The following is a 27,004-nucleotide window of genomic DNA, read 5'->3' as shown; positions in this document are numbered from 1 at the left end:
TCATGGCCAAAGGCTTTGGTTTTGATAAGTCACTGAATTTCAGTTTACCCAATCTACTGTAATGAAGTTTATCTCTAGGTCTTTATGGTTTTATGCATAATCAACATAAGAGCTCCAGCAACTGATTAAATTGCTAAAAGCTCCAGCAGCTGATTAAATTCCAGCAGAATTTTTGAAGGAACTGGCTAATAAAGCACAGTCGGAACTACTTCAGATCTACAAACAGATTTATGAAAACATCTGTTGGATAGAAGACTCCCTTGAAACCATTTTAATTCTAACAGAAAAAAAAATGAAAGTTGTAGCAGGCTGAAGAGACCTTAAGAAAATTAACCAAATTTCACATTCAAAAATACTCCGAAAACATTCTTACCAAGAAAATTAAAGCAAAAGTTAAAGAAATAAGACCACTGGAGAAGATTGATGTAGGCTCATAGAAGGATGTGAAATAAAAAGTAAGCAACTGTAATTCCAAGAGAAAGAAACTTAAAACTTGGTAGAGACATAATAATGTACTTTACTGACTTTGAGAAAGGATTGAAATAGACAAGAGATGCAAATCTAATAAAAAAAAAATTATACTGGGACAAAGAAGTAGAAAGATTTAATGGAAAAGAGTTTATGGAGGCAGAAATAAAGAACAAAGTGAGCAAGGATGTTGTCACCGTTGTTGATTTTTTAGGTACAAGCAATACAGCAATATAACTTAGGCCATATTTCTTGTAAAAATATATCATGATCTTTATAAGTGTGTATTCACAGGCCAATTTGCAAACAGAAGACACTAATAAAACTGTCATGTCCCACAAGAAATGTCAGTTTCACTAACAACTTTATGGATAGTTAAACACTGATCACTCCTAATCAGAACATCTCTCTCTCAAGAAATAATTAAAACTAATAAATGTTTCTCTATGTAGAAAATATAAAAAAAGAACTTCTATTCAAAAACTTAGACACCTAAATGAGATCTTCTGCAAGATCTGATTTAGGTTTTTAGGGTTACGTAGTTTCCAAATACTGCAATTTGCAGAACAAAGGCCTTTCTTGGCAAGAATACCCCTTTGCTCTCCTCACTAATCTCACTGCATCCCAATGTATCAATATCCTTCCTAAAATGAGGCTTCCAAACCTGTATGCAGTACTCAAACATGGCCTAACCTTTGCCTTATACAGGGGAACAAATAACATATTCCTCTTAGCAAAATTCCTGCATTTCACTCACAAAACTCCACGAGCTGTCCTAGTAATCCATTTGTACCGCTCACAGAAATTCATGTCGGACTGCATGCAATTACCCCAGGTCTTTTTTGTTCTCCACTACCTTGAGTGTGGGCACCCACTTAGAATATCCGACTTGGTTCAACTGCGTAAACTTTAAAAAAAAACAAGGAACCTGAGAATGCTCAGAGATGTGAGGTCGGCTTCAATGATGTTAACATGTAAGATAATCAGGTTGTCACTGATAATGAATTGGACACTGTCTTCATTGCAGTTGTTTTCTATTGTATAGTTTGACTTTTAAAAATCTAGAAATTCTGTAATTTTTATCAGAAGAAAGCAGGAGTTTTCAAAAATCCAGACACTGGATTTGAAATTGTCATTAATAACATATGCATTTATATTAAGATACAGCCATGATTGTTTACCAGCACATTTTGTTTTCAAACATTAGCGCAACTTAGAAACCAACTGATTATAACTAATTCAGGTTTTGTCCCCAACAGAACAACTGACATAAAATTTTGTCAATAGCAATGCCCAAGCTTAGACAAATCTGTTCAACATCACTTGCAAAAAATTAGTCACTGCAGGAGGGAACTAAAAAGTATGCACGTGTGTGTGTGTGTGTGTGTGTGTGTGTGTGTGTGTGTGTGTGTGTGTGTGTGTGTGTGTGTGTGTGTGTGTGTGTGTGTGTAAAAGTTGTCCAGAACAGCCATTATGCAGAAACCTCTCCTTCTCCTCATGTCACATGAAGCAAAAATACCCATGCTTACCTTACTTATTAGCATTAATTTCTTATAATGCTGACTTCCCAAAGCATCTGATTTCAATGAAACTCAGGCTAGGATACTGGATAGTCCAGTGATAACTAAACTAAACTGTGAAAATTAAAGGTTTTTAAATTTCTTTAAAAAAATTAATAACTTTTACCTATAAGTAAAATTAATTATTACACAGATGATTAATTATTACCAGCACCTCGAAGCAAACACCATCATGAATATAAACAAACCTCCATAACATAAACAGAATGTTTTTGTGAATAAATAGTCATCAAATATTAAAATCTGGCATCCTCAGGGACTGAAAGGTACCAGATTTTAGAGGTATCTAGTGATTGAGCAGTTTCAAAGGAGCACATTTCAATAAATATTAAGTACAAACAACTGAACTTATTTACATCTCTAAACATTTATAATAATATCTTGTGCTTTAATTCGTTTTTGCAAGCAACAGAACTTAAAATATAACTCAATGGTCTTAATTCCCACAGCAGAATAAACTTAACTTGTGTAACAAGTTGTCCTGGAATCACACTAAACTGATTTCGTATACAGGCAAAACATGGAACAATTCTTTACATCTGTTTGTCTGTGCGCTGTCATTAGAGACCACCTGCTAAATGATGAAGGACCAGTTGGTTCACTTTTAATACAGGCTATCTGTTTGAAAGTAGGGCAATATTAAGACAATTTCTTGCAAAAGCAAGTTTTTTCTGCTGTGAGAATTCAGATCATTACATTATATTTAAATTCTTATGGCTGCAAAAACAGATCAAAGGACAAAATAGTCCTGTAAGCATCTTAAAAAGAAAGATATCACTTTTTCTTTTTTCATGAATTCTTAGAGAAAATTGCAATCATAGATGTCAGATTTTACAGAGTTTACTGTATTTAATTTTCCTTTGATCAAATATAAAAAGATAAAATATTTCCAGGTTTGATATCTCTACTAAGAGTCCATTTTACTGTACATTTGTCAGAAGTCATACCAATTCTTTGCAAGATACAGACTACATCATAAAACAAAACTTAGCCTTAAGACTACTGCTATACTGACCTGTCAAATTCTAATCACTAAATCAGATTTCTCAGTTATCAATGGCAACCAGTAACCAAAATTTTTTCAAGCCCTGGTCTAGACTTGACTGTCAAGGCTATTTCCAAAGTTTCACAAGGAAGAAAAAATCTGAATTTTATTTATTTATTATTTTTTTATAAGCCTAGATGAATATCTTCTCATGCTGTAAGAAACTATTATACTGCCAAACATAAACTGTGATATTTTTTTTCATATTTCTAGTTTCCCCTCTATGTTTCTCATTTCTCCAACCAAGGACCACAGTACATCAATTGTACCTTCTACTTTCATAACAGCTTAAAGTAGGTTCTCACACTGAAATTGAAAGAAAGGATACTGAAAAACATTTATTGCTTTGTCTTCAATGATAGTGAGAAGCACTGGAGAAGCAGCTTGTCTAAAAAAAAATTGTCAAATTTGAAAATAATGCATGCAAACTAATGAAATTTGTGTTACCTAAACAGATCAATTGAAAATTTTTTTCAACATGAGCTTAAGCACAACACAGCAGCAATAAAATATTTCCTCACTGAAAAAAAAGAACAGAATCTTCTCTTGTTTTAGACTATCCATGACCTCTACAATAGTGCTACCTATTACTAAGTCCAAAACAGTTTAGTCTACTATGGTAATCAAATTTCAAAATGGAGATGGTATATTTAAAAATAGTTGGCTTCCACAGCGACAGATGGAAGTTTGTTCCAGCAATCAACCATCCGCTGGCTAAAGGCAAATTTCTGCACATCTATTCTACATCTGTCTTTTATTAATTTGAATTTATCTTAGGTTCGTAATCTCAACAAGTGGAAGGGTCCCATCAGAATTCAGTGTGCTCAACCCATTCAAGGCCTTATACACCTCAATCAGATCACCGCACAGGTGCCTAGTCTCCAGCCACTGCAATTTGCAGAACTTAAGCCTCTCTTGGTAAGAGGATCCCTTCATTCCCCTCACCAATCTTGTTGCCCTTCTCTGTACACGCTCAAGCAAATCTACATCCTTCCTAAAATAAGGCCTCCAAACCTGTATGCAGTACTCAAGGCATGGCCTGACATATACAGAGGGACAATCACCTCCTTTTCCCTGCTAGCAAAATTCCTATATATCATTGACAAAACCCCATGACCTGCCCTGGCAGTCTGTCTGCATTGCTCAGAAAACTTCATATCTGACTGCTGTTGTTATTTGGTTTTTAGAAGCATTAGCAACAAAAGCCATATTGCTCCAGGGATATGCGGTGGTCATTTCCTGACCTTTCCGCATCCTCCGTATTTGGTCGTCACGGGCTCGAACTCCGGTCTAATCAAGAAGCGTGTGATACGCACTGCCGCTCCTGCCCACGGAGGCATATCTGACTGCACAATTACTCCCAGGTCTTTTTCATTTTCTACCACCATAAGTGTAGTACCACACTGTTGGTATGTTTCTCTGGGGTTTCTTCTACCCATATGCAGTACTTTGAATTTGTCAAGGTTAAACTTCAGTTGCCACTTCTTAGCCCATCTGACCAAATTTTCTAGATCCTGTTGCAGTAGCACATTGCCATTACTGTCATTAACAACCCTGCCAACCTTTGTATCATCTGCAAACTTCAACACTAAGCCTGATATACCTTCATCAATATCATTGATAAATATACAAAACAACAGCGGACCCAACACTGAACCCTGTGGGACTCCACTAATAACATTAGTCCACAAAGAGCAGATGATACATTGATTACCACCGTCTGTCTTCTCCCACTCAACCATCCTTTTATCCATTGTAGCAACTTACCCTTAATACCATTCTGCTCCAATTTGTACAATAGTCTTCCATGCACAACAGTGTCAAAAGCTTTCCTGAAATCCAAATATATGATATCAAAATTATTTTTTGCATCCAGTTCCTTTGTAACCACATCATAATATCCTATCAAATTCGTCAGACAAGACTTTCCCTTAACAAACCCATGCTGTGTCTGAATTATTGCTGCAGTCTTGTCTAGATGATCCTGCAATGCATCTTTAACCAGTGACTCCATTATTTTACCAGGAACAGAAGTTAAACTAACTGGTCTGTAACTACTCGTGTCACCCTTTGTGAATTGGGGGATACATTTGCACATCTCCAGTCCGTGGGGACCTCCCCTGAGTCCAAGGCTGCTCTCATAATTATGGCTAAGGGTTTGCTTAGTTGCTTTGCAGCCTCCTTTAATATAACTGGATAGATCCCATCCACCCCAGGTGCCTTTCTTATGTTTAACTTCAACAATTTCTCCTCCACTTTGCTCTCAGTTATTACAAAATCAGTAAGCACCCTGCTACAATTTGATAACCTTCTGCCATTTTCAAACCTCGATAACTCCTTATGTGTGAATGTAGAGGCAAAATACTCATTCGGTTTGTTTTCTATCTGAGCAGGATCATCAACGGTCAAACCATCAATATCAAGTGGACCAATGAGATTCATCCCCTTCCTTTTAGAGTTTATATAAGTAAAGAAATTCTTGCTGTTTTTCTTAGCATTCTTTGCCAAAGTTTTCTTGTAATCTGCCTTTGCCTGCATAACCTCCTTTGTGACCTGATTACAGACTAGCTTATATCTGCCACAGGCTTCTGAGTCGCTTGATAATTTATATGCCTCCCATGCATTTTTCTTCTCTGTCAAGAGTCTCATTAGTTCATTTGATAACCATTTAGGCCTAAACCTTGAACAATATTTCTTAATAGGTCTGAAACTTTTAGTAGCATCCACGATTAATTCCTTGAATGCTTCCCACTTAGAATTTACTGTTGGTAACATTGTCAGTTGATCCAACTGTATAGAATTTAACAACTGTCTGAGACCACTGAATTCACCTTTACAGAAGCAAAAAGCCTTTCCTTTACCCCTGATGGTAATTATATCTTTAAGTAAATCGTTAATGTGATCACTGCCACCTAGGCATTCCTTTATCTGCAAATTCTTAATACACGAATGATCACTGCTGATAACCAGATCAAGAGTATTACCCTCTCTGGTTGCCTCTCAAACATGCTGCTGCAGAAAACAATCATCCAATAAATCCACAAAAGTCTTACTAGTGTGTGAGTGACCAACTCACAAGTTCCAGTCAATATCTGGGAAGATAAAATCCCCCATTATAAGACATTCTGATTTACTAGCCTACTCTATTTCTTTGTACAATTGTTCATTGTACTCATTCGAGTCATTAGGCTTATAAACACACTCCTACTCTTATTTTTTCTTTCGCAGTGCTTATATCAACACCAAACTGATTCAACAGTGCACTGTTCATCTATATAGACTGGATGCACTTCTTTTGATTTTATGTTTTTCTTAATTAACAGCATGACACCTCCTCCCTTCCTATCCTGTCTATCCTTTCTGCACACATTGTACTCCCCAAATTCCAATTCTGCATTCCTAATATCAGTGTGACACCACATCTCTGATATCCCAACAATATCTGCCTTTGATGTCTTGACCAACACTTCAAATTCATCAAATTTATTTTTCTATACTTCTAGCATTGGTATACATGCAAGCTTACATGCACCTATTCCTAGTTGCCCTGACCCATCCCATATACCCACCTGTTTCACAATGACTGCCATTAGTCCCTAAAACCCCCAGCACCCCTCGCTCCAGGTCGCTACTTATTCTAATAGAAGTTGTGCAAGAATCACCTTCACCTCTGCCTGCGGCTACTTTTAACCTTTTAATTTGTGAATCCTCCCCCCGCCCTCCAAGCTAGCAGTTTTCCGAACCACCTAACACTGCCTCGATTGCATCAGCAAATATTCTTATACCCTTTCTATTTAAGTGTATCCCATCCTTGTAGAAGCAGTCTCTCCTGTTAACAAGCACAGACCACACTGAAAAAAATTCTACCCTTTGAGCCTTGCACATTCCCTCCACGGCCGAATTGATTGACAAGGCTCTCATCATGTACTCCCTCCTGTCATGTCTGGGCAGAATTGCAGACACTTTCAAATTTAACCCTAACTCACGACTTTTTTTGCAACATTTACCTGTACTTGTTAAGTAAATCTTCAGATCTCCTACTCTTAATGTCATTGGTGCCAACGTGTACAACAATATCACCTTTTGTGCCCTTAAAAGATGATATATGCTTTACAACGTCATCAACTTTTGCCCCTGGCAGACATAGCCTGGTCCTGTTCCATCTATCCTTTTTACACAATATATTCCCCGTCTCCCTGACAATAGAGTCACCAACAATAACTAGTTTCTCTGGGACCAGCGCATTCTGCCTTGGAGATTGCCACTGTGTTGCCTAATGCCGAGTAGTGGGCTCTGGCATTGAGTTGCGCAGCTGAGAGCTTGACGGAGCCCTCATATTAATTTCTTCGTGGGCATCTACCCTACACCTCAAGCTCTCATAGATGGTGATGCAGATATTCGTTTCACATATGCACTTCAGTTTTTGGCACGAGTGACAGTGGATATCACTTGGCCATGGAACATCCTTTGGAGTGATGAAGCCCACTTCTGCTTAAATGGACAAGTGAATACGCACAACTGTCGCATTTAGGCAACAGAAACCCTCGAGTTATCCAAGAGGTCCCGTTGCATTCTCCAAAAGTGACGGTGTGGTGTGGATTTACGGCCACATTCATGATTGGTCATATTTTTTTGAACAGGTAACACCGACTAGGCCCTGCACCTGTTCCATCACTGGACAGCGATATTATGAAATGTTGGCAAATTGCGCAATACCAAAGCTGCAACAATGTGGGTGCCTTCAGGATACCATATTCATGCAAGATGGTGTGCCATCCCACATCCACCGTTGTGTCCAAAGATTGCCTTACTTTGGACACAACGGTTGAAATCAGAAGTCCAAAGATTGCTAAGGCAATCTTTGGACTTCTGATTTCAAATTTGGTTTCTGATTTCTGATTTGGACTTCTAATGCTGATTTCAAAAATGACTTCTTTGTTTTCATCACATCAGGTTTATTTGAAAATCATGAAAGAAAACTAATTTTCACAAATTTTTATTAATATTGGCAGAATTTGTGCAATGAAATTATAACAAAATTCTACTTTTACCAGACTTTAAATTTAAATACATGATGAAAACACTATTAAAAAGGGCAATGTGATAAAAAGTCCACCCTGATCACCGGACCTCACCCCGTGTGACTTCCGGTTGTGGAGTTTTTTGAAAAACCAGGTGTATCAGGAAGGATGTCAAACTCTGGCAGATCTGAAGGACAGCATTAGACGTCATGTGCTGGCTATTCTAGTTGACATGTTACGTTCTGCTATAAAAAATGCTGTTCTTTGAATGGAAACTGTTGTTGACCAAAATGGAGGACACATTGAACAACTGTAGTGCTGTTCAAGTGATTTGCATTGCCACAGCTCCATATAGTGACAAATTTTTTAACTGATTTTTTTCCCCAATAAATGGCGAGGGCATTCATTATTATACCTGTTGTCTAAATTTCTCTTCAGTACAAGCCTTAGAACTCACTCCAGAGCCCTCTACATAGGGATACTTTAATTTTAACAACCCTGTATATAAGTAAATTTTGGAGCTCCCTCATCACACCAGGAGCAGGGGATGCAACCACTCCAGTCCCTTGACCTTTAAATGGGCCTTGGCTAAAATACTATACATTTGCAACGAAAAAAAATTTAAAAAAGAAAATAAATTTTCCAAATCAAAATCTCAGAGCTATAAAAATTCTTAGCACACCACTCCAAACACTTTGAGGTTGCAATAATTAGAGTACTTGGCAATTTGAAAAAAAATCACTAACATTTCTGAATCAATTTCTAATGCTGATTTCAAAAATTACTTCTTTGTTTTCATCACATCAGGTTTCTTTGAAAATAATTAATTAATTAATTTTCTGTTTATACTCCGGGATGACCAAATGGTCAGAGGAGTTTACAAGATACACAGAATACAAGAAACAGCACCGCATTCAGCAGTCACAGGCTTGAACCCCAGTCACTCAAGGCATGTGTACTTATGTACCCACGCGCCTGACCACTAGGCTACGGCGGCCTTTTTCATTTCATCAAAAATCATGAAAGAAAACTAATTTTCACAAATTTTTATTAATATTGGCAAAATTTGTGCAATGAAAAATTATAACAAAATTCTACTTTTACCAGACTTTAAATTTAAATACATGATGAAAACACTATTAAAAAGGGCAATGTGATAAAAAGTCCACCCTGATCACCGGACCTCACCCCGTGTGACTTCCGGTTGTGGAGTTTTTTGAAAAACCAGGTGTATCAGGAAGGATGTCAAACTCTGGCAGATCTGAAGGACAGCTTTAGACGTCATGTGATGGCTATTCTAGTTGACATGTTACGTTCTGCTATAAAAAATGCTGTTCTTTGAATGGAAACTGTTGTTGACCAAAATGGAGGACACATTGAACAACTGTAGTGCTGTTCAAGTGATTTGCATTGCCACAGCTCCATATAGTGACAAATTTTTTAACTGATTTTTTTCCCCAATAAATGGCGAGGGCATTCATTATTATACCTGTTGTCTAAATTTCTCTTCAGTACAAGCCTTAGAACTCACTCCAGAGCCCTCTACATAGGGATACTTTAATTTTAACAACCCTGTATATAAGTAAATTTTGGAGCTCCCTCATCACACCAGGAGCAGGGGATGCAACCACTCCAGTCCCTTGACCTTTAAATGGGCCTTGGCTAAAATACTATACATTTGCAACGAAAAAAAATTTAAAAAAGAAAATAAATTTTCCAAATCAAAATCTCAGAGCTATAAAAATTCTTAGCACACCACTCCAAACACTTTGAGGTTGCAATAATTAGAGTACTTGGCATTTTGAAAAAAAATCACTAATGTTTCTGAATCAATTTCTAATGCTGATTTCAAAAATTACTTCTTTGTTTTCATCACATCAGGTTTCTTTGAAAATAATTAATTAATTAATTTTCTGTTTATACTCCGGGATGACCAAATGGTCAGAGGAGTTTACAAGATACACAGAATACAAGAAACAGCACCGCATTCAGCAGTCACGGGCTTGAACCCCAGTCACTCAAGGCACGTGTACTTATGTACCCACGCGCCTGACCACTAGGCTACGGCGGCCTTTTTCATTTCCTCAAAAATCATGAAAGAAAACTAATTTTCACAAATTTTTATTAATTTTGGCAGAATTTGTGTAATGAAATTATAACGAAATGCTATTTTTATCAGACTTTAAATTTAAATACATGATGAAAACACTATTAAAAAGGGCAATGTGATAAAAAATCCACCAAATACTCACTTTAAAAAATGATCTACTGATCTTCTCAAATGTTTATTTCTTTGATTTTCTTACAGATCCTTCTGCTTTACAGTCCTTCTTCAGCACCCAGCAACACTCAGCCATTATGCTGACAACATTCACTCCCTTGGTATCTCATCTCCATATCTTTAATGTCCTGTTGAAACTTCTCACCCTGTTCTTCACTAACACTTCCTAGATTTTCTGGGAAATAGTCTATGTGGAAGTGTAAAAAATGTAATTTGACCCTCATGTTGCAGCCCAGCTTCTTGAAGTTTGCCAACAAATTTTCAACTATATTCTTGCAGTCTGAACCCTTGTTGTTTCCTAAGAAGTTCTAACAACAGACCTGAAGCTAATCCATGCCTGTTTTTCTCTTTTATTCATAGTTCTCTCAAAATCTTTGTCTCTCATCAGTTTGCAAATTTGAGGTCCAACAAATATATCTTGTTTTAGCTTCTTTTCAGTGATCGACAGGAATTTAGTATAAAGGTGGTTGAAGCAGGGACCTTCCTGAGGTAAAGTTTTCTCAAACTGTTTCATCAAACCCAGTCTGATGTGCAAGAGTGGAAGGACGACAGTTCTTCTGGGGTCTACCAGTGGCTTATGAACATATTCTTTGATCCATGCAATGAACTGCCCCTCTTTGGACAGAGGCGCCTCCGTAGCCAGGTGGGAAGGAGCAGCAGTACGTAGCACACGCTTCTTGATTAGACCGGAGTTCGAGCCCGTCACCACCAAATACGGAGGATGCGGAAAGGTCAGGGAATGACCACCACATATCCGGGAGCAATATGGTCTTAGTTGCTAATGCTCCTAAAAACCAATAACAAACAATCTTTGGACAGACTTTAACATCCCAGCACTTACTCCTTGCCTAACTGTCCTGCCCACACAAAAAGCAAGGCATTTTTGTATAGCCAGATTGCTGTCCAAGTACCATGCCTATCACTTTAAAGTTACCACAGACCAGCCAACCACCATGTTCTTCATACTTAATATTCATCAAAAACCTCTTCAATTTCTCACATGTTTCTTTCAAATGCACAGAGTGAGCTGCTGGAATTGATCCATGTCTATGTTTATTTCCATTGTGGAGCAATACACCTTTGAGACTCCTCTTTGCTAAGTCAATAAATTTCTCCAATGTAGGATTGTAACTAATTCCTAAATAGCTCATTAATATTACTACAAAAAATAATAGAATCATCCTCAGAAAGTAGGGGACTAGTTCTTGTTCTCTGCATGTCTGTACCACGAGAAAAACGTTCCAGGTGCTAGATTTTTTTTACTTACATCTAGAACCAAGGAGTTCTGCAGATTCCTTTGGTAAATTTAAATCTCTTAGATCATTGAGTTCATGCTGTGTTTTCACAGCATGAACTCAATGATCTAAGACAGCAGTTGAGGGCTGGACCCAATGTGTCCAGGCATGTAGACTTCAGTTTCATCTTCAGAAGCGTCACTTTCAGCAATCTCTACTGCTACACTCTCCAAAATAAGTGTAGGGCATGGAATCAGCAGGTTATCTCCATGAGGGACTGGTGTAATGGTAGATGAAAAATATTAGGATATAAAATGCCCTTCTTCCTCTTTGCATTGTATTCCTCTATATTAACTAAGCAAAAGTAACAGCCATCACAGTGGGTTGTAGGCTCCTGCCAAATCATGGGAATTGCAAATGGCATAGCCTTCTTTTTACCATTTTCCCACAATCTCAATGCTTCAACACAGGTTCAGCAACTTTATGTGGAGCCTATTGTTTATCTTGGTCACTGAGTTTCACTCCAAAATAAGCATAATACACTTTTATTTTTACAAATTCTGTAATATTTTGTCTTTGCTTGAGGACGATATAACTTCCACAAATATAGCAAAATAAGTTCTTATTGTTCAAACACTTGCATGAAGATATTTTACTCACTTTTCAGCACAAATTTGACATGATAATCTCAAAAATAAACTAAGCTCACACTGATAAACACTGCCACGTGGGGCTCTCAGAGTCAAGAAACAAATGACTGAAGGCAGTATCTTCAACACTTCCTTCAGCTATTTGCTTAACCAACATGTGAAGATTTAGTTTACAAAATTTCCAGATCTACTCCTATCCCCATCCATTTACTCCTAATTTATTGCAGCCAATAATACAACTCATGACATCAACTTAAGTGATTTGTGAAAAATGTTACTTGTTTTTTTTTCCTCCTTGATAGGGAAAAAAAACAAGTAACATTTCTGAAATCAGTGTAAAAAATGTTCAAAAATGTTCAGCATAAAAAATGATTTTAGAAATGTTTTGTTTGTTGTCCAAGAACAATTAAACCTATTAGTAAAATTAAGTTAATAATAAATTAATATTACATTAACATCAAATTAAAATAGCTTGGCACAAATGGACATCCTTTCTTATCCTCTTATCCCAGGAACAAGAATAGATTCTTGTTCCACCCCTGAACAAGCAAAACACTTTATTCAAGCCAGAAGACATGAACAGACTTGCTGAATGTTTTTTTTATTTTTTTTCTTTTTCAGGTTAATAATTCTATGTTCACCTTAGCTCTAAATTATTGTATTCATGATATAAATGATCACATCACCATTTTTACATACAGTACTTAGCATTTATTACTTGGGTGCGTAGGAATACATTGTGTTAATTATTTTTTTGCAATCAACAATACCTCACTCATTATAAAATTAGGATTTTTTTAGTAATTTTTTATAAATTTCACAAAAATTTATTCCACATTTCATTTTTTTTTGGCTGGGCTGGATCAACAGGGAATTCAGATACGTTACCAAATGTAAAGAAGGAAACAATTCTAAACCATGTGAGAGTTTTGGCTTACTGATAGTAAACTATAACCCTTTCTACACAAAAAAAATTATGTTATAACAGTTCATGTGATTAATTACTGCTATTCATATAAATAATTTGCTATGAACCCCCAAAACGTTCACTCAACACATTAACTTATTAGGTCATGGGAATACTATAACTTCCTGCAGAGCCTATCACTCAACTGCATACATCTTTCATTTCATAAAGTAAAATACAAATATACTTAATTATAACTCAAAATAAAAGAAACATCAAACTTCACTTACCAGCTGCAAAGGCATGACAAGTGTCTAAACAAACTCCTATTCTTGATTTGTCCTTCACCCTATCAATAATACCTCTCAGTTCCCTGAAATCTCCACCAATTGTGTGACCCTGACAACTCATGTTCTCAACAACTTTAGACATAAAAAAAAAAAAAAAAAAAATCAATAATGCAAAATAATAGATATTAAAAGGCTCATTTAAAATATTTTAATTAACAGTAATAAAACTGAGTCTTCATTTAATATATACACTGTCTTTTCAAATAACATAATAGAATTTTTATACCATCAATGTTCTTATTACATCATAAACTATTAATTCCCAAATTTTTGAACTACTGCTCTAATCATGTATTCTAAACCACAGTGCAGTTATCTCCCAACTATGTAAATCAAATTAACAAACACTCAATCTTACAAACACAAATTTTTGATGCCACAAACTGATTTATGGATTGAACACTTAATCTTATCTTTTGAACTTTTTCTTAACTTCAGCAACTGAATATTACATACCCTTTTAAAATTATGGAATGAGAATGAAATACTTTCAAAACTTATGGATTTAACTTAGGCCCAAAACACAGAGTTGTTCTGCCCGCTCTATCTAACACAGAAAATGTTTTTCCTGATATTTTCATGCAGAAAATAATTATAAAAACCAGCAAATTTCAGAAAGGAGGTAAATTTAAAACAAATAAATAAATAAAGTACAAAATAGACTAATAACTTTGGAACAAGACCATTGCCATATTTCAGAATGAAACATCAACAGTCAAGCTCAGGTAGCTGATAAACTGAATGAGTATTTTGCATCTACATTTGCACAGGAAGAGTTATTCAAGGAGGGAAATGCCAGAAGTTTATCAGGTAATTTTGTAATAACTGAGAGCAAAGTGGAGGAGAAATAGCTGAAGTTAAACATAAGGAAGGCACCTAGGGTGAACAGGATCTATCCAGTTATATTAAAGGAGGCAGCAAAGGAAGTAAGCAAACCCTTAGCCATAATTATGAGAGCTTCCTTGGGCTTGGAGGGGGGGTCCCCCATGGACTGGAGGTGTGCAAATGTATCACCAATTCACAAAGGGGGTTCAAAAAGGTGACACAAGTAACTATAGACCTGTTAGTTTAACGTGTTCCAGAGAAAATAATGAAGTCACTGGTTAAAGAAGCATTGCAGCATGTACTATGGTACCTGCGCATACTCCGTTTCCCATATGTTAGCACCAGAAGTGGCACGGGGCTGTACAACCTTAAAACGTTCGTCCTTATCCAGGATAACGGTCTTAAACATTACATTAATCGTACAACCCTTATTCCTATTCAAACTAAGATCACCCAAGAAACAAATCCTTAGGTTCTCCAGCCACTTCTGGTTCCAGAAACCCTCTACTTTATCTGTAATTACAGCTGCTTCAGCCCGGTTTCCCAGGCACATTCCGTCATGGCCGACCCTGGGACATAAGCCAACCTAAGCGCTCTACTATGTTCCCATAGTCTATCGTGTTATCTGCACTTAGTCTCACCTATGTAACATCCCCCACAATCTGGGCACTGAATTTTATAGACAACCCCCACTGTTGTCAACTCCCACAACAGGGACTTTAACCGCCGCCATCACCGTGCACAGTTTCCAACTTGGAAGTTGCACACAACGTAATTGGCACGACTGTAAAACGTGGGCTATTGGCTGCAACATGCCCAGATAGTAAGGAATGCCCAGATAGCAACATGGTGGAGCCAAGTACCCCTCCCCTTCCCTCCAAGTACCATGTCCACAACAACCTTCAATCACGTTCCAGGGGTGTCCACATCTCATAAGGTTGGCCGTTACCAGCTTCATTTCTTCCTCCCTATCCTCCGAGGAAGAGCAGTGTGACCAAGCCCTGCTCATTAAAGCCCTAACCACACACTTCTTATGACCTCCAGTCTGGGCAGAACCAAAATGAATATACTGGGCCTGACTCATCTCCTTCCTAAACACTCTTGTTTTTAATTGTCGGGCCACCCTGTAAACCCAAACTTCCAAAAATGGCAGAGCCCCCCCCTCGACCTCGGAGGTAAACTTTAAAGGGGTTGCCACTATTAATAACCCCTGTCAGAGACTTAGCAATTTGGAATCTCCTCTCTTTGATCTTCTCTGGCTTAAAATCTCTCTACCTCATTGTGTAAAATTCATCTGTTGTCTCTACCGTTCTCCCAACTCCACTAATCACTTGGAGCTCTTTGACTTCCTCTCTTTGCAACTTGACTTTCTCCAATCCAACTTTCCTAACAGTGAGGTAATTTTCCTTGGTGATTTTAACGTTCACAACTCCAGCTGGCTTCCGTTTTCTAGTCACACCGACCCAGCAGGTCGAGATGCTGAGGCTTTTGCAATTACTAATGACCTAGCACAGATTGTTCATTTATCTACAAGAATACCGGACAATCCTAATCATACAGCCAATACGCTTGATCTTTTTCTCACAAACAACCCTTCTAAGTACAAGGTTGAAGTGAGAGGTCCTTTAGGCACTTCAGATCACAACTTGGTGATTGTCTCTTCTCCAATGGACCCTTTATCTCATGGCTATTCCCAACCTCGTATTGTTTGGCATTACAAGAATGCAAAATGGGATGACCTGCGAGACTTCTTTTCTTCTTTTCCTTGGTCTGATTACTGTTTCAAAACTTCTGATGTCAACGTTTGCTCAGATCGTGTCAGTGAAATTATTCTTGCAGGAATGGAATCCTTTATCCCACACTCCACTTTAAAATCTCGTCCTTTATCTAAACCTTGGTTCTCCAATAAATGTGCTAAGGCTCTCCAAGAGAAGAACGTTGCATATCGTAATTGGCTTGTTTCTAATTCTTCAGTTTCATTTTCTGCCTACACCAAAGCTCGCAACAATTGTAAAGCAGTTATTAATCAGTCCAAACTAGAGTTTGAACAGGCTAAGAGTAGAAAACTTGCTTCTTGCCCTAATGGTAGCCGAGCATTCTGGTCTCTTGCCAAAGCTATTGGCCGCAACTTTTGCCCATCTCTGCTCCCACCTCTGTCCAAACCAGATGGTTCTGTTGTCACTTCAGCCAAGGATAAAGCTGACCTGCTAGCATCCCATTTTTCTTCCAGCTCATGTATTAATGATCTTGGTAAAACACCTCCCACCATTCCTAACACGCTCCATTCAATGCCTCCTGTGGTCTTCCGTCAAAAGGATATCAGAAGGATTTTGATGAATCTTGATGCTAAGATAGCTCCAGGTCCTGATGGTATTTCTCCACTTGTTCTCAAAACCTGTGCTCCTGAACTTACTCCTATTCTTTGCTGCCTTTTTTCACTTTCTTATTCCAAAGGTGTTTTTCCTTCTGCTTGGAAATTTGCTCATATCCAGCCAGTTCCTAAAAAGGGTGACAAATCCCTCCCATCCAATTATCGTCCCATTGCAATTACTTCTACTCTTTCTAAAGTAATGGAGAAATCAATTAACCGCCAACTCTTAAACTACCTAGAAACCTTCCATCTGATCAACGATCGCCAGTATGGATTCCGTCAGTGTCGATCCACTGGTGATATTCTGGCTTATGTTACCCATTTATGGACTAATTCAATGGAAAGGTTCGGTGAAACACAAGTAGTTGCTCTTGACATCTCAAAGGCTTTTGATCGTGTTTGGCATAAAGGTCTTCTAAAGAAGCTTCCATCTTATAGTTTGCCAACTGTTTTTAGTAATTGGTTATCCAGTTTTCTCTCTGATCGCTCACTGAGGGTGATGGTAGATGGCTCTCTGTCTTCTAACTTCTCCACTAATGCCGGTGTCCCCCAAGGTTCAGTTCTTTCCCCCACTCTTTTCCTCTTGTATATCAATGACCTTCTTCCATTGACTGGAAATCCTATCCATAGTTTTGCCGATGATAGCACATTGCATTCAACTTTCCATTTTGAGAAACCTTGTCCAGCTGAATCAGCTTCAAGTTCTCGAAAATCTGCTGCCAATTCCTTAAATGCCGATCTTCAGGTAATTCTCCAGTGGGGCAAAGACAACTTAGTTGATTTCAACCCTTCTAAAACTCAGTCTTGTCTTATATCTCGCAAAAATGGTTCTTCTGCTCCTATGCTTATCTTTAGTGACACTCCAATTTCTAGGCAAAATGATATATCTCTTTTGGGGATTACCCTGACTTCTAATCTCTCTTGGCACAAGCACATTACAGATATTGCTTCCTCTGCAGCTAAAAAACTTTGTTTTCTCTTTCGCTCTCGGCATTACTTTTCTTCCAAACAGCTGCTCACTCTGTATAAATCGCAAATCCGCCCTGCCATGGAATATTGTTCCCACATCTGGGGTGGTGCCCCCAAAACCTCTCTCAGGCTTCTTGATTCCATTCAGAAGAGGGCAGTTAGGTTAATTAATGATTCATCTCTAACAGAGTCTCTCCACTCGCTTTCTCATAGACGCACTGTTTCTGCTGCATGCCTCTTCTACAGATACTTCCATGGGCACTGTTCTTCTGAATTGGCTTCTATAATTCCTGCTCTCTCTTTTAAAACAGTCCAAACACGTGCTGCCACCAGCCAACATCCATTTACTGTCCAACTTCAAACCCACAGAACCAACTTTTCATCTTCCTCATTTATTCATTCAACTGCCGTTTTCTGGAACAACCTTCCTTCATACGTATTTCCTGAAAATTACAATCTACAGAAGTTCAAGTCCAATATCAACAAATATCTTCTTTCGTCTTCTCAACCTCCAACCCAAGCACGGTACTAAGTACTATAGATTCTAATACCTCTCGTGTTTGGGGTTCTCATAAAAAAAAAAAAAAAAAAACCAATTGAGAACCTCTGGCCCACGTCCCCTACGTAGCATTGCAAACGTATCATCCACATACCTCTTCCATGCCCACAGGGGTAGAGGAACTCAGCATCCTATCCTCAAATTCTTCCATTGCTAAATTAGCAATGACTGTGCTAATAGATAAACCCACAGCCACACCCCGGATCTACTTAAAAAATCACACCTGCAAATACCATAGTGGTGCCGGACAAACACAAGCTAATACCTTCACATATGTCCTGTACACTCAAATTCATCCTATCTCTCAAAATATTATTGCCCTCCAAGGCCGTTCGCACAGTTCAAAGCACGATCCACTGGAATGCACGTGAATAACGACACCACATCAAATGATATCAAAATTTATTCGATACCTTGTAACACTTCTTTACCAGTTTATTGGTCTGTTGTTCTTAGGATATCGGAAGAAGTTTCTTGGAGAATGCGTGCATCGGGTTGCAAATTACCAAGATTCTATGGTTTACTAAAAGTTCATAAAGGCCAATTGTATCGTTTGTAGACAGCCCGACGCATGCCCTTTCCAGATTCTTGGCCGGTTTGGTTTCTCCTGCTTTGGGCCGGTCTGGCTGGACAGTGAGGAATAGTCAGGAATTTATATAGTTTGCTCAAGATCAGAACATTAAAAAAGAAATTTTGATATCATTTGATGTGGTGTCATTATTCACGTGCATTCCATTGGACCATGCTTTGAACTGTGTGCGAACGGCCTTGGAGAGCGTAATACTTTGATGGATCGAATTAGAGTGTACAGGACATATGTGAAGGTGTTAGCTTGTGTTTGTCCGGCATCCCTATGGTATTTGCAGGTGTGATGTATCGGCAGTTCGAGTGTGGCTATGGGTTCACCTATTAGCGCAGTCATTGCTAATTTAGCAATGGAAGAATTTGAGGAGAGGATGTTGAGTTCCTCTGGTCCACTACCCCTGCAGGTATGGAAGAGGAATGTGGATGATACATTCGCTATACTACGCAGGGGGACGTGGGCCAGAGGTTCTCAATTGGTTTAATAGTGGCTTCCCCCTTTATAAAGTTTACCTCTGAGGTCGAGCACGCGGGGGGGGGGGCACTCTGCCATTTTTGGATGTTTAGGTTTACAGGGTGAGCCGACAATTAAAAACAAGTGTTTAGGAATGAGATGTGTCAGGCCCCGTATACTCGTTTTGGTTCTGCCCAGACTGGAGGTTATAAGAAGATCAATTAAGGTATGTTCATGTCAGACAGCACCTGGGACTTCTCCCATCTGTGTTCGCTGTATCGAGGGCAGTACACTGTCAAGCCAGAAACTTGAAAGTGCATGGGCCATGTCTGTGCAGTGTGACGTGTTGTGCCCATTGTTTGTCCGGCTTACTGGCCACAAGGCCCCTAGTGGGAACCAACGTTGCCCATACCATGCCACGTGGAGGCTAGCCTGGTGTGTCCAGTATCACAACAAGTTGCTCTGGCAGGTCCTGCCACCTAGTTTCCTGGGATTTCAGTGGCTAGGACCTAAAAGAAAAAAAAAAAAAAATCACACGTTTCACATTAATGCTTAATGGGATTACTGTTTGGAAATCGCTTGTTGTGATTGAACACTAGAGAGATGTGTTAAAAGGCCCAATAGGTCGGGCAAAATTTTGATGTTATTAAATTTAGACGTGAGGCTATACGCTAGATGAAAGATAATAGTGTTAGTTGTCCCCTATTTGGACCCACCATTGCCTACACTTTGCCACAAGGAAGCAGATCAGGTACCCAATCGATAATTTAAGTACTCTGGCAGGTTCCACCACCTAATTTCCAAGGATTTCAGTGGCAAGCCTTAAAAAAAGGGGGGGGGGGTGTACACTAGAATTTGGCCAAAACAGATTTACATGAAAGTGGTAGAATTTAGATGTTGATTAGAATTTGGCGGCATTGTTAAGGGGTGTACTTGGTCAGTTTAGTGAGAGGGGGGGAGACTGAAGATTGGGGGAAACAGAAGAATAGGGATGATAGAGTAGACATCCCCAAAGAGGTCAGTGGAGATGAGCCCACCAGGCGAAGTATGGGGGGAGGCAGGTCTCTGTCTCCTCCCATCCCTGCCTGGGGATGGGGTTTTAAAGGGAACCGGGTTAGAGTACCCAGGTTTAGATCGCCAAATGGCGTGTCGGCAGCAAAGCCGCGGTATGCCTTTGTCGATGATAGTTGTCATGTCCATGTAGTGTCAAATCTGATAAGAAGGTCAAGCTGCCCATCCCGCTCTGGAGATGGGATATGTTAGCTGGCAGCGGGAACTCACCAGGCGAAGGGGTGGGAGAGACACACATTTACTTTATTCATAATCTGCATTCTCACTCTACTTGCATTCATTTTTTTTTTTTAATTCTTTTTTCTTATACAGTATTTTATAATTTTTTTTCCAAGTTTTATTTATATATATATATTTTTTTTTTTCACTCACACTCATTCATCTTTTTCTCACACACCAGGGGAGGATGAAATGATGTGTAGCGTAAATTTAAATACTAATTAAAACTAGGGTTAGAGTGTACTTAACTATAAAATTTATAGTTTGTGTTCTTTTTCTCACATACTTGCACTTTCATTCATTCTTCTAGCTTTCATTTCATTTATTCGACTCTTGCTTTCTGCACTGCACTCTCTGGGCACCTCAACTTATTGTGGTGCAGGCATCGCCGCAAGTTTTTTGCAGGCCAGGGGAGAATGCAGTGATAGTGTTTGTGTGGTTAGTAAATGTTTGTTAGTAATGTAAGTTATTTTTAACTTTGTATTCTATCGGCCAATTACATTTGCTCTTCCACTCATTCCCATTAACTCTCTCTTTCCCTCATGCTAGGTCACTCTTTCTTTCAACAAAACTGCCATTTATGCCCTTTTACAATAATTCCTAGTTCGCTCAGTGCCCAACCTATTCATTCTGTCTTTCATTCTCATTCATTCATTCTACATTGCATCCCTTTGCTACGCTTACTGATATTTTTCAGCTAATCTGCTTCCCTGGCTGCCTGTACATCTTCCTCCTCTACATGGTTACTTATTTGGCATGTGGAGCCCCAGGTTCCTACACATGGCAGGGTAGTCCTGGGGAATTTTGTCATGTCAGGTTTCTGTGAGGGCACAGAATACTGCTATCCTGACAGTTTTTAAGTCATCGTCTGGGTGTGGTAGGAAACTTAGGCAATTTTAACTATTGATTTAATTATTGGGGGCTGAATTGCCATTCTTTGGATTGTTCTGCACATTTCAAATATTTTCTGTGTGAAAGATGTAAAGGCTTTATAAATTTCCTCTTCTATGATAAACAGATGTTCTTCTCCCCTGGGAAGGGGGCCAATCTGTGCTATTAGCTCTGTTCTGGGGATGTCATATATTATACATTCATATAGAATGTGTGCCCAGTCTTCACTCTCGCCACAGGTGCAGTTTGGGTCATCAGTCAGCTCTAAGGAGGTTAGTTCCACATTTTGGGAGTTGGTGATATTTCACATTTATGTGAAATATCACCAACAGAGATGTAAACCACTACAATAAAATAAAATGAAAATAAACCAAAAACAGACTGACCTACGTAGCATAGTTAAGGTGTCAGTGGTTCAGTAGGTAGTAAAATTCGTTCGCTAGAAAAATGTTCTAGCAATCGAAATGCACGATTCCATGACCATTATTGGGGCGTAATGGTCAGTCTATTTTTGGTTTATTTTTGTTTTATTTTATTATAGTGTTTTACATCTCTGTTGGGGATATTTCACATAAATTTGGATCTGGTGCCCATCAGAGGGGGTGCCGTTAAATTTCTATTTAATTGGCTTTCTAAATTTAATGAATTATTATTTTATTATCCTTACATTTAGATGTTCTAAATTACCTTAGAGTTTCTGCTGCAATATTATCACTCTTGTTACCCCTCCCTGTTGGTTTATCATTATGTTTTTTTGCTCTTGTTTTGCCATGCTGCTGGCATTATTTTTATTTTTAATTCTTATTCTAATTTATTTTTAAGGTTATATATATATATATATATATATATATGTATCTTTAGGTAATGTGATTTAGGATATCTATATACACTGAGTGATCATTTAATTATGACCACCCCTATGAAAACTGAATGCAACCTGTTGACCACATGAGGTACGAGAGTACGCAGTTAGTAAACCTACTAGCATAGATAAGGTATCAGTGGTTCAGTAAGTAGTAAAATTCCAAGCGCGATGGGTAAAAGGAAGGATTTATCGAACTTTGATAAAGGACAGATTGTGGGAGCTCAATGAGCTGGTGCCTCGATTTCCCAAATGGCTGAACTGGTGGGGTGTTCGAGAGCCGCCGTTGTTAAAGTGTACCAGGTTTTTTGATTTGATTTGATTTTGATTTTATTGGCGGAAACACGACTGCGGTTATACTGCACCAAGAAAAGATTAAAATATCAACAAAGATAAATTCTCGTAGCCTTTAAAAAGGTTACCTCGTCAAATTGTTATTTATATATATATATATATATATAAGGCAGTATAAGTTTAAAAGTAAATTATCCAATTTATATTTTTGCGTATATACTAATAGCTTGTAAAAACTTAAAAACTGCTGACTCGTGGTCGTTGTCTGATAAAATCTGACTGAGTGTATAAGGCCCAGTCGGATGAGTAAAAGTAGTAAAATATATATTGTGAACATGGGTAAAATTAACGCAATCTATTAAAATGCTTTATTGATAAAATGGTGTTGCAAGACTCGCACATAGGAGGGTCATCTGCCCTCAGCAGAAACGAATGTGTCAGATGACTGTGTCCTATGCGGAGTCGAGCAAGAACAACTTCCTCGCTCCGATTCCTGCGCAGACTGGACTGCCATGTTTCTATTACAGGCTTTATCTGGTGTAATTTATTTGTTCTCTCTCTATGCCATAGTTCTTGCCATTGGGAATATATCTTGTTGCGTATTATTTGCCTGTAGTCTGTGTAGGGGATTGACAGGCAACGATTATTAGTGGGAGCTGCTGATTTGGCTGCAGTGTCAGCCAACTCATTTCCCCTTATCCCAATGTGGCTAGGAATCCAGCAGAAGAGGATATCAAACTTGTATTCATGAAGAGAATGTATCTTCTGCTGAATCCGAGAGAGAACTGGATGAGAGTTGTGTCTCAAAGATAATAAAGCCTGCTAACTCTATAGCATGCAGCTCTGCAGTGTGTATGCTGGATTCAGGAAGAATCTGCTGAGATATTATAGTGTCCAGAAAAACAACAGCAGATCCTACGCATGATTCAGACTTTGAGCCATTTGTGTAAACTGGCAGGAAGTCGGAGTGCTCAGCTCTGTGTGCAGAATAGAGCTGCTGGTAGACAGATGATGGAGTCTCAGACTTTACCCATTTCTTAAGAGAAAAGTCACACGATGGGGTATGAGCATGCCAGGGTGGAAGAGTTTCTTTTGGTGTTTGTGCAACCTTGTCTATGATGTTAAACTCTCTGAGTAGCTCTTGGATAAGAATACCAAAAGGTCGGTTGGCAGTCTGACGGATATTGTACAAGTTTTCCCAACGTGGCTCAAAAATGGATGTCCACGTAGGATGGTCTGGCAGGGATTTCAACTTTAAAGCATAGTTTAAAGACAACTGCTTATGTCAAAGGGATAACGGTGGTTCGTTTGCTTCGAGGTATAAGCTCTGGACATGAGATGTTCGAAATGCTCCAGTAGCGAAAAGGATAGTCTGATGGTGGACAGGGTCCAGCCATTGAAGGACAGTCTCAGGCTGAGGAGTATACCTGGGACCCGTAATCTAATTTGGATCGTATAAGTGCACGATAAATACGTAGTAAGGTGCACCCGTCTGCTCCCCAACGCGTAAAGGAGAGAGAGAGAAGATATTTAGTCCCGTCATGCACTTTGTACGTAGTTGACGAATATGTTCTAGAAAGGTCAACATTTTATCAAACACAAGTCCCAAGAATTTTGTGTCTGACACTACTGGAATAGCATTTTGTCAGCCTTAATTCAGGTTCAGGATGAATGAAGATTACGCTTACGACAAAAGTGTACGCAAACGGTCTTCTCCGGTGAGAACCTGAAGCCATTAGCAAGTCCCCAGGAATTAAGGCTATTGATGGCTTGTTGCAGTTGTCTTTCAATAACCCTTATGTTGCATGACTGACAGAATATGCTAGAGTCATCAACATAGAGGGCGCTGTTTACAGTTGGAGGAAGCTGTTCTGTGATAGAATTTACTTTGATAGCGAAAAGCGCAACGCAATACTGATCCTTGTGGTACTCCCTCCTCTTGGCAGGAGGGACGAGAGAGTGAGGATCCCACACAAACTTGGAAAGATCGATTGGCTAAAAAGTTTTTAATAAAAATGGGGAGGTGCCCTCTAAGACCAAGGCTATGCAAATCTTTTAAGATACCAAATCTCCAAGTTGTGTCATATGCCTTCTCCATGTCAAAGAACACTGACACCAAGTGTTTGCGTTTTAGGAAAGCATCCCGGATGGATGTTTCCAGTCTAATTAAGTGATCAAGAGTTGATCTGCTTTTTCGGAAGCCACATTGGATGCTGGAGAGATCATTCGATTCTAAATACCACATTAACTGAAAATTAACCATTCTCTCCAGGATTTTGCACAGACAGCTAGTCAGAGCTATAGGACGGTAATTAGAATCCTTTCCTGTCTTCACAAAGGCAAGCACAAATGCCATGCGCCAGGAATCCGGAAATTGCTCTTTTATATAGATTCTGTTATACAGAACAAGCAGGCGATCCATAGATGTTGGTGAGAGATGTTTAAGCATTTCATAATGGATGCCATGTGGTCCAACTCTTTTTAGAGCTCTTTTTAGTTCCTGCAGAGTGAAAAGCACGTGTAGGGAAAAAGGCCTTTCGGTGTGAAATTTAGTGCCTTTCAGGACCAGGAACTCTGGGGTATAGGATGATATCCCAGAGATGTTTGAAAATGTTTCCCCAAGAGCACTGACTATTGCAGTGGGCTCTGCAATAGTGCATCCATTATAGTCTAGGATTGATGAGGGGTGGGATGTATATTTTCCCTTCATTTTTCGGATTTTATCCCAGACTACCTTAGTGTTGGTAGACTGGTTAATAGATGATGTAAAACAGATCCATGATTCCTTTTGACTCTGACAGCGAATGTAGCGTGCTTTGACTTGCGCACGTTTTAAGGCTATTAGATTAACAGTTGTAGGATGTCAGCGGAATATCCCCCAAGCTTTGTTTAGAGCCTTTTTTGATGTTGTGAATTCCACCATGGCTTGGGAAAGGGTGGAAACCAGGCAGATGTTTTCGGTATTGGCAGCTGCATAGACGATATTTTCTGTGATGTACGTGACTGCATCACTGATAGGCTCCTGACTGACTGCATTAAGGTCAAAATTTGCCTTAGGTTGGAACACATTCCAGTCAGCCTGACCAGTCTTCCACTGTGGTAATCTGAGGGGAAGACACTGTCTCCCACTGTATAAGCAGGTTATCACAGAGAAGTGATCACTTACATATGGGTTCTCCTCCACTTCCCAAGTCAGTGAAGGGAGTAGAGGAGGAGCAGATATAAGATCAATGGCAGAAAGCGTATGGGTAGGCATGTGGAAGAAATGTGTTGGTTCCCACATTTAGAAGGGAGAGGTCATTGTCATTTAGCATATGCTCTATGACTCATCCCCTTCCATTATTGCTAGCACTACCCCACAGGGTGTTATGTCCATTAAAATCCCCTAGAAGTAAGAAAGGGGGGGAGGCAACTGAATTACAAGATCATCAAGGTCTTCCTGGGAGATGTCAGTCTCAGGTGGCAAATAAATTGAACAGACGGTTAATAGAAATCCCACTGTAAGGCAAATTGCAACAGCCTCAATGCTCATTGTAAGTAGCAAGGCCTGAACTCGGGTCTGGTTGCCTACAAGGATAGCCACTCCTCCATGAGCAGGACCATCCGAAATTCTGTCCTTACGAAAAATTGATGTTATGCATGGTGAGGTCATCATTTGCCTTTAGATAAGTCTCCTGCGAGCAAAAGCAAACTAGCTCATGCTTTTGCAGGAGGGCCTTGATGTCATCAGTATTTTGCCGGAATCCATGACAATTCCATTGTAGGAATTTAGCCATTATTTTGGCTTGGTGGGTCCACCAGGCGGCTTTCGAGGTGCTGAAGGTTACTTTTGTCAGTCTTGGATTTATCTTTTTCGGGGAAGTGTGGACGCTGTCCAGTGTCCATTTCTTCCTCCGCAAAGAGTTCCAAGACTGATTCGTCCGGTACCTCCTTATTCTCTACATCCATTGTTTCTGGTATTACGGGTGACTCTTCCAAACTTTTTAGCTTTTCTTTATCACTTGGTTTTGGCAGTGGTGGAGCACTAGGAGGTATGGATATAGGAGTGGCAGCTGATTGTGTTTTTTTGGTGGCTTTTGTGAACTCAATAAATAGCGTACAATCAGAGTGAATGACTCTCTTGGTGGTATAGTCATCTCAGTTTGTGTATCGATAGTACACTTAGCAGAAACTTTCTGGGCATATGAAGGTTTCCCGCTATTTATTGGTTGGATACGTTTTCTGGCCTCTGGGTAGAAGACATTCAGCTCTGTTTTCAGTTTTTGGATTTCTTTTTCATCCTTCCACCGCTAGCATGCTCTAGAGTAGGCGGGGTGTTCTCCTTGGCAATTGACACAGATCGGTTTTGAAGTTGAACATTCCTTGCTCTC

General features: G+C 39.1%; 1 protein-coding gene across 2 annotated transcripts in view; it reads right to left on the bottom strand.

Moving 5' to 3' along the window:
- Positions 1-27,004, bottom strand: part of LOC150089442 (uncharacterized) — an 83,554-nt gene that overhangs the window by 15,538 nt on the left and 41,012 nt on the right. For both annotated transcript variants that reach the window (XM_090368601.1, XM_090368602.1), the window contains one exon: positions 13,478-13,609. In XM_090368601.1, the coding sequence (XP_090224727.1) occupies positions 13,478-13,609 (132 nt within the window). The remainder of the gene's footprint in view (positions 1-13,477; positions 13,610-27,004) is intronic.

Source organism: Mastigoproctus giganteus, chromosome 2 (genome assembly GCF_048544385.1).
Source record: "Mastigoproctus giganteus isolate SK-2022 chromosome 2, ASM4854438v1, whole genome shotgun sequence".
Classification (NCBI taxonomy): domain Eukaryota; kingdom Metazoa; phylum Arthropoda; class Arachnida; order Uropygi; family Thelyphonidae; genus Mastigoproctus; species Mastigoproctus giganteus.
The sequence above is the reverse complement of the archived record's forward strand: the minus strand, read 5'-3'. Positions and strand labels throughout refer to the sequence as shown.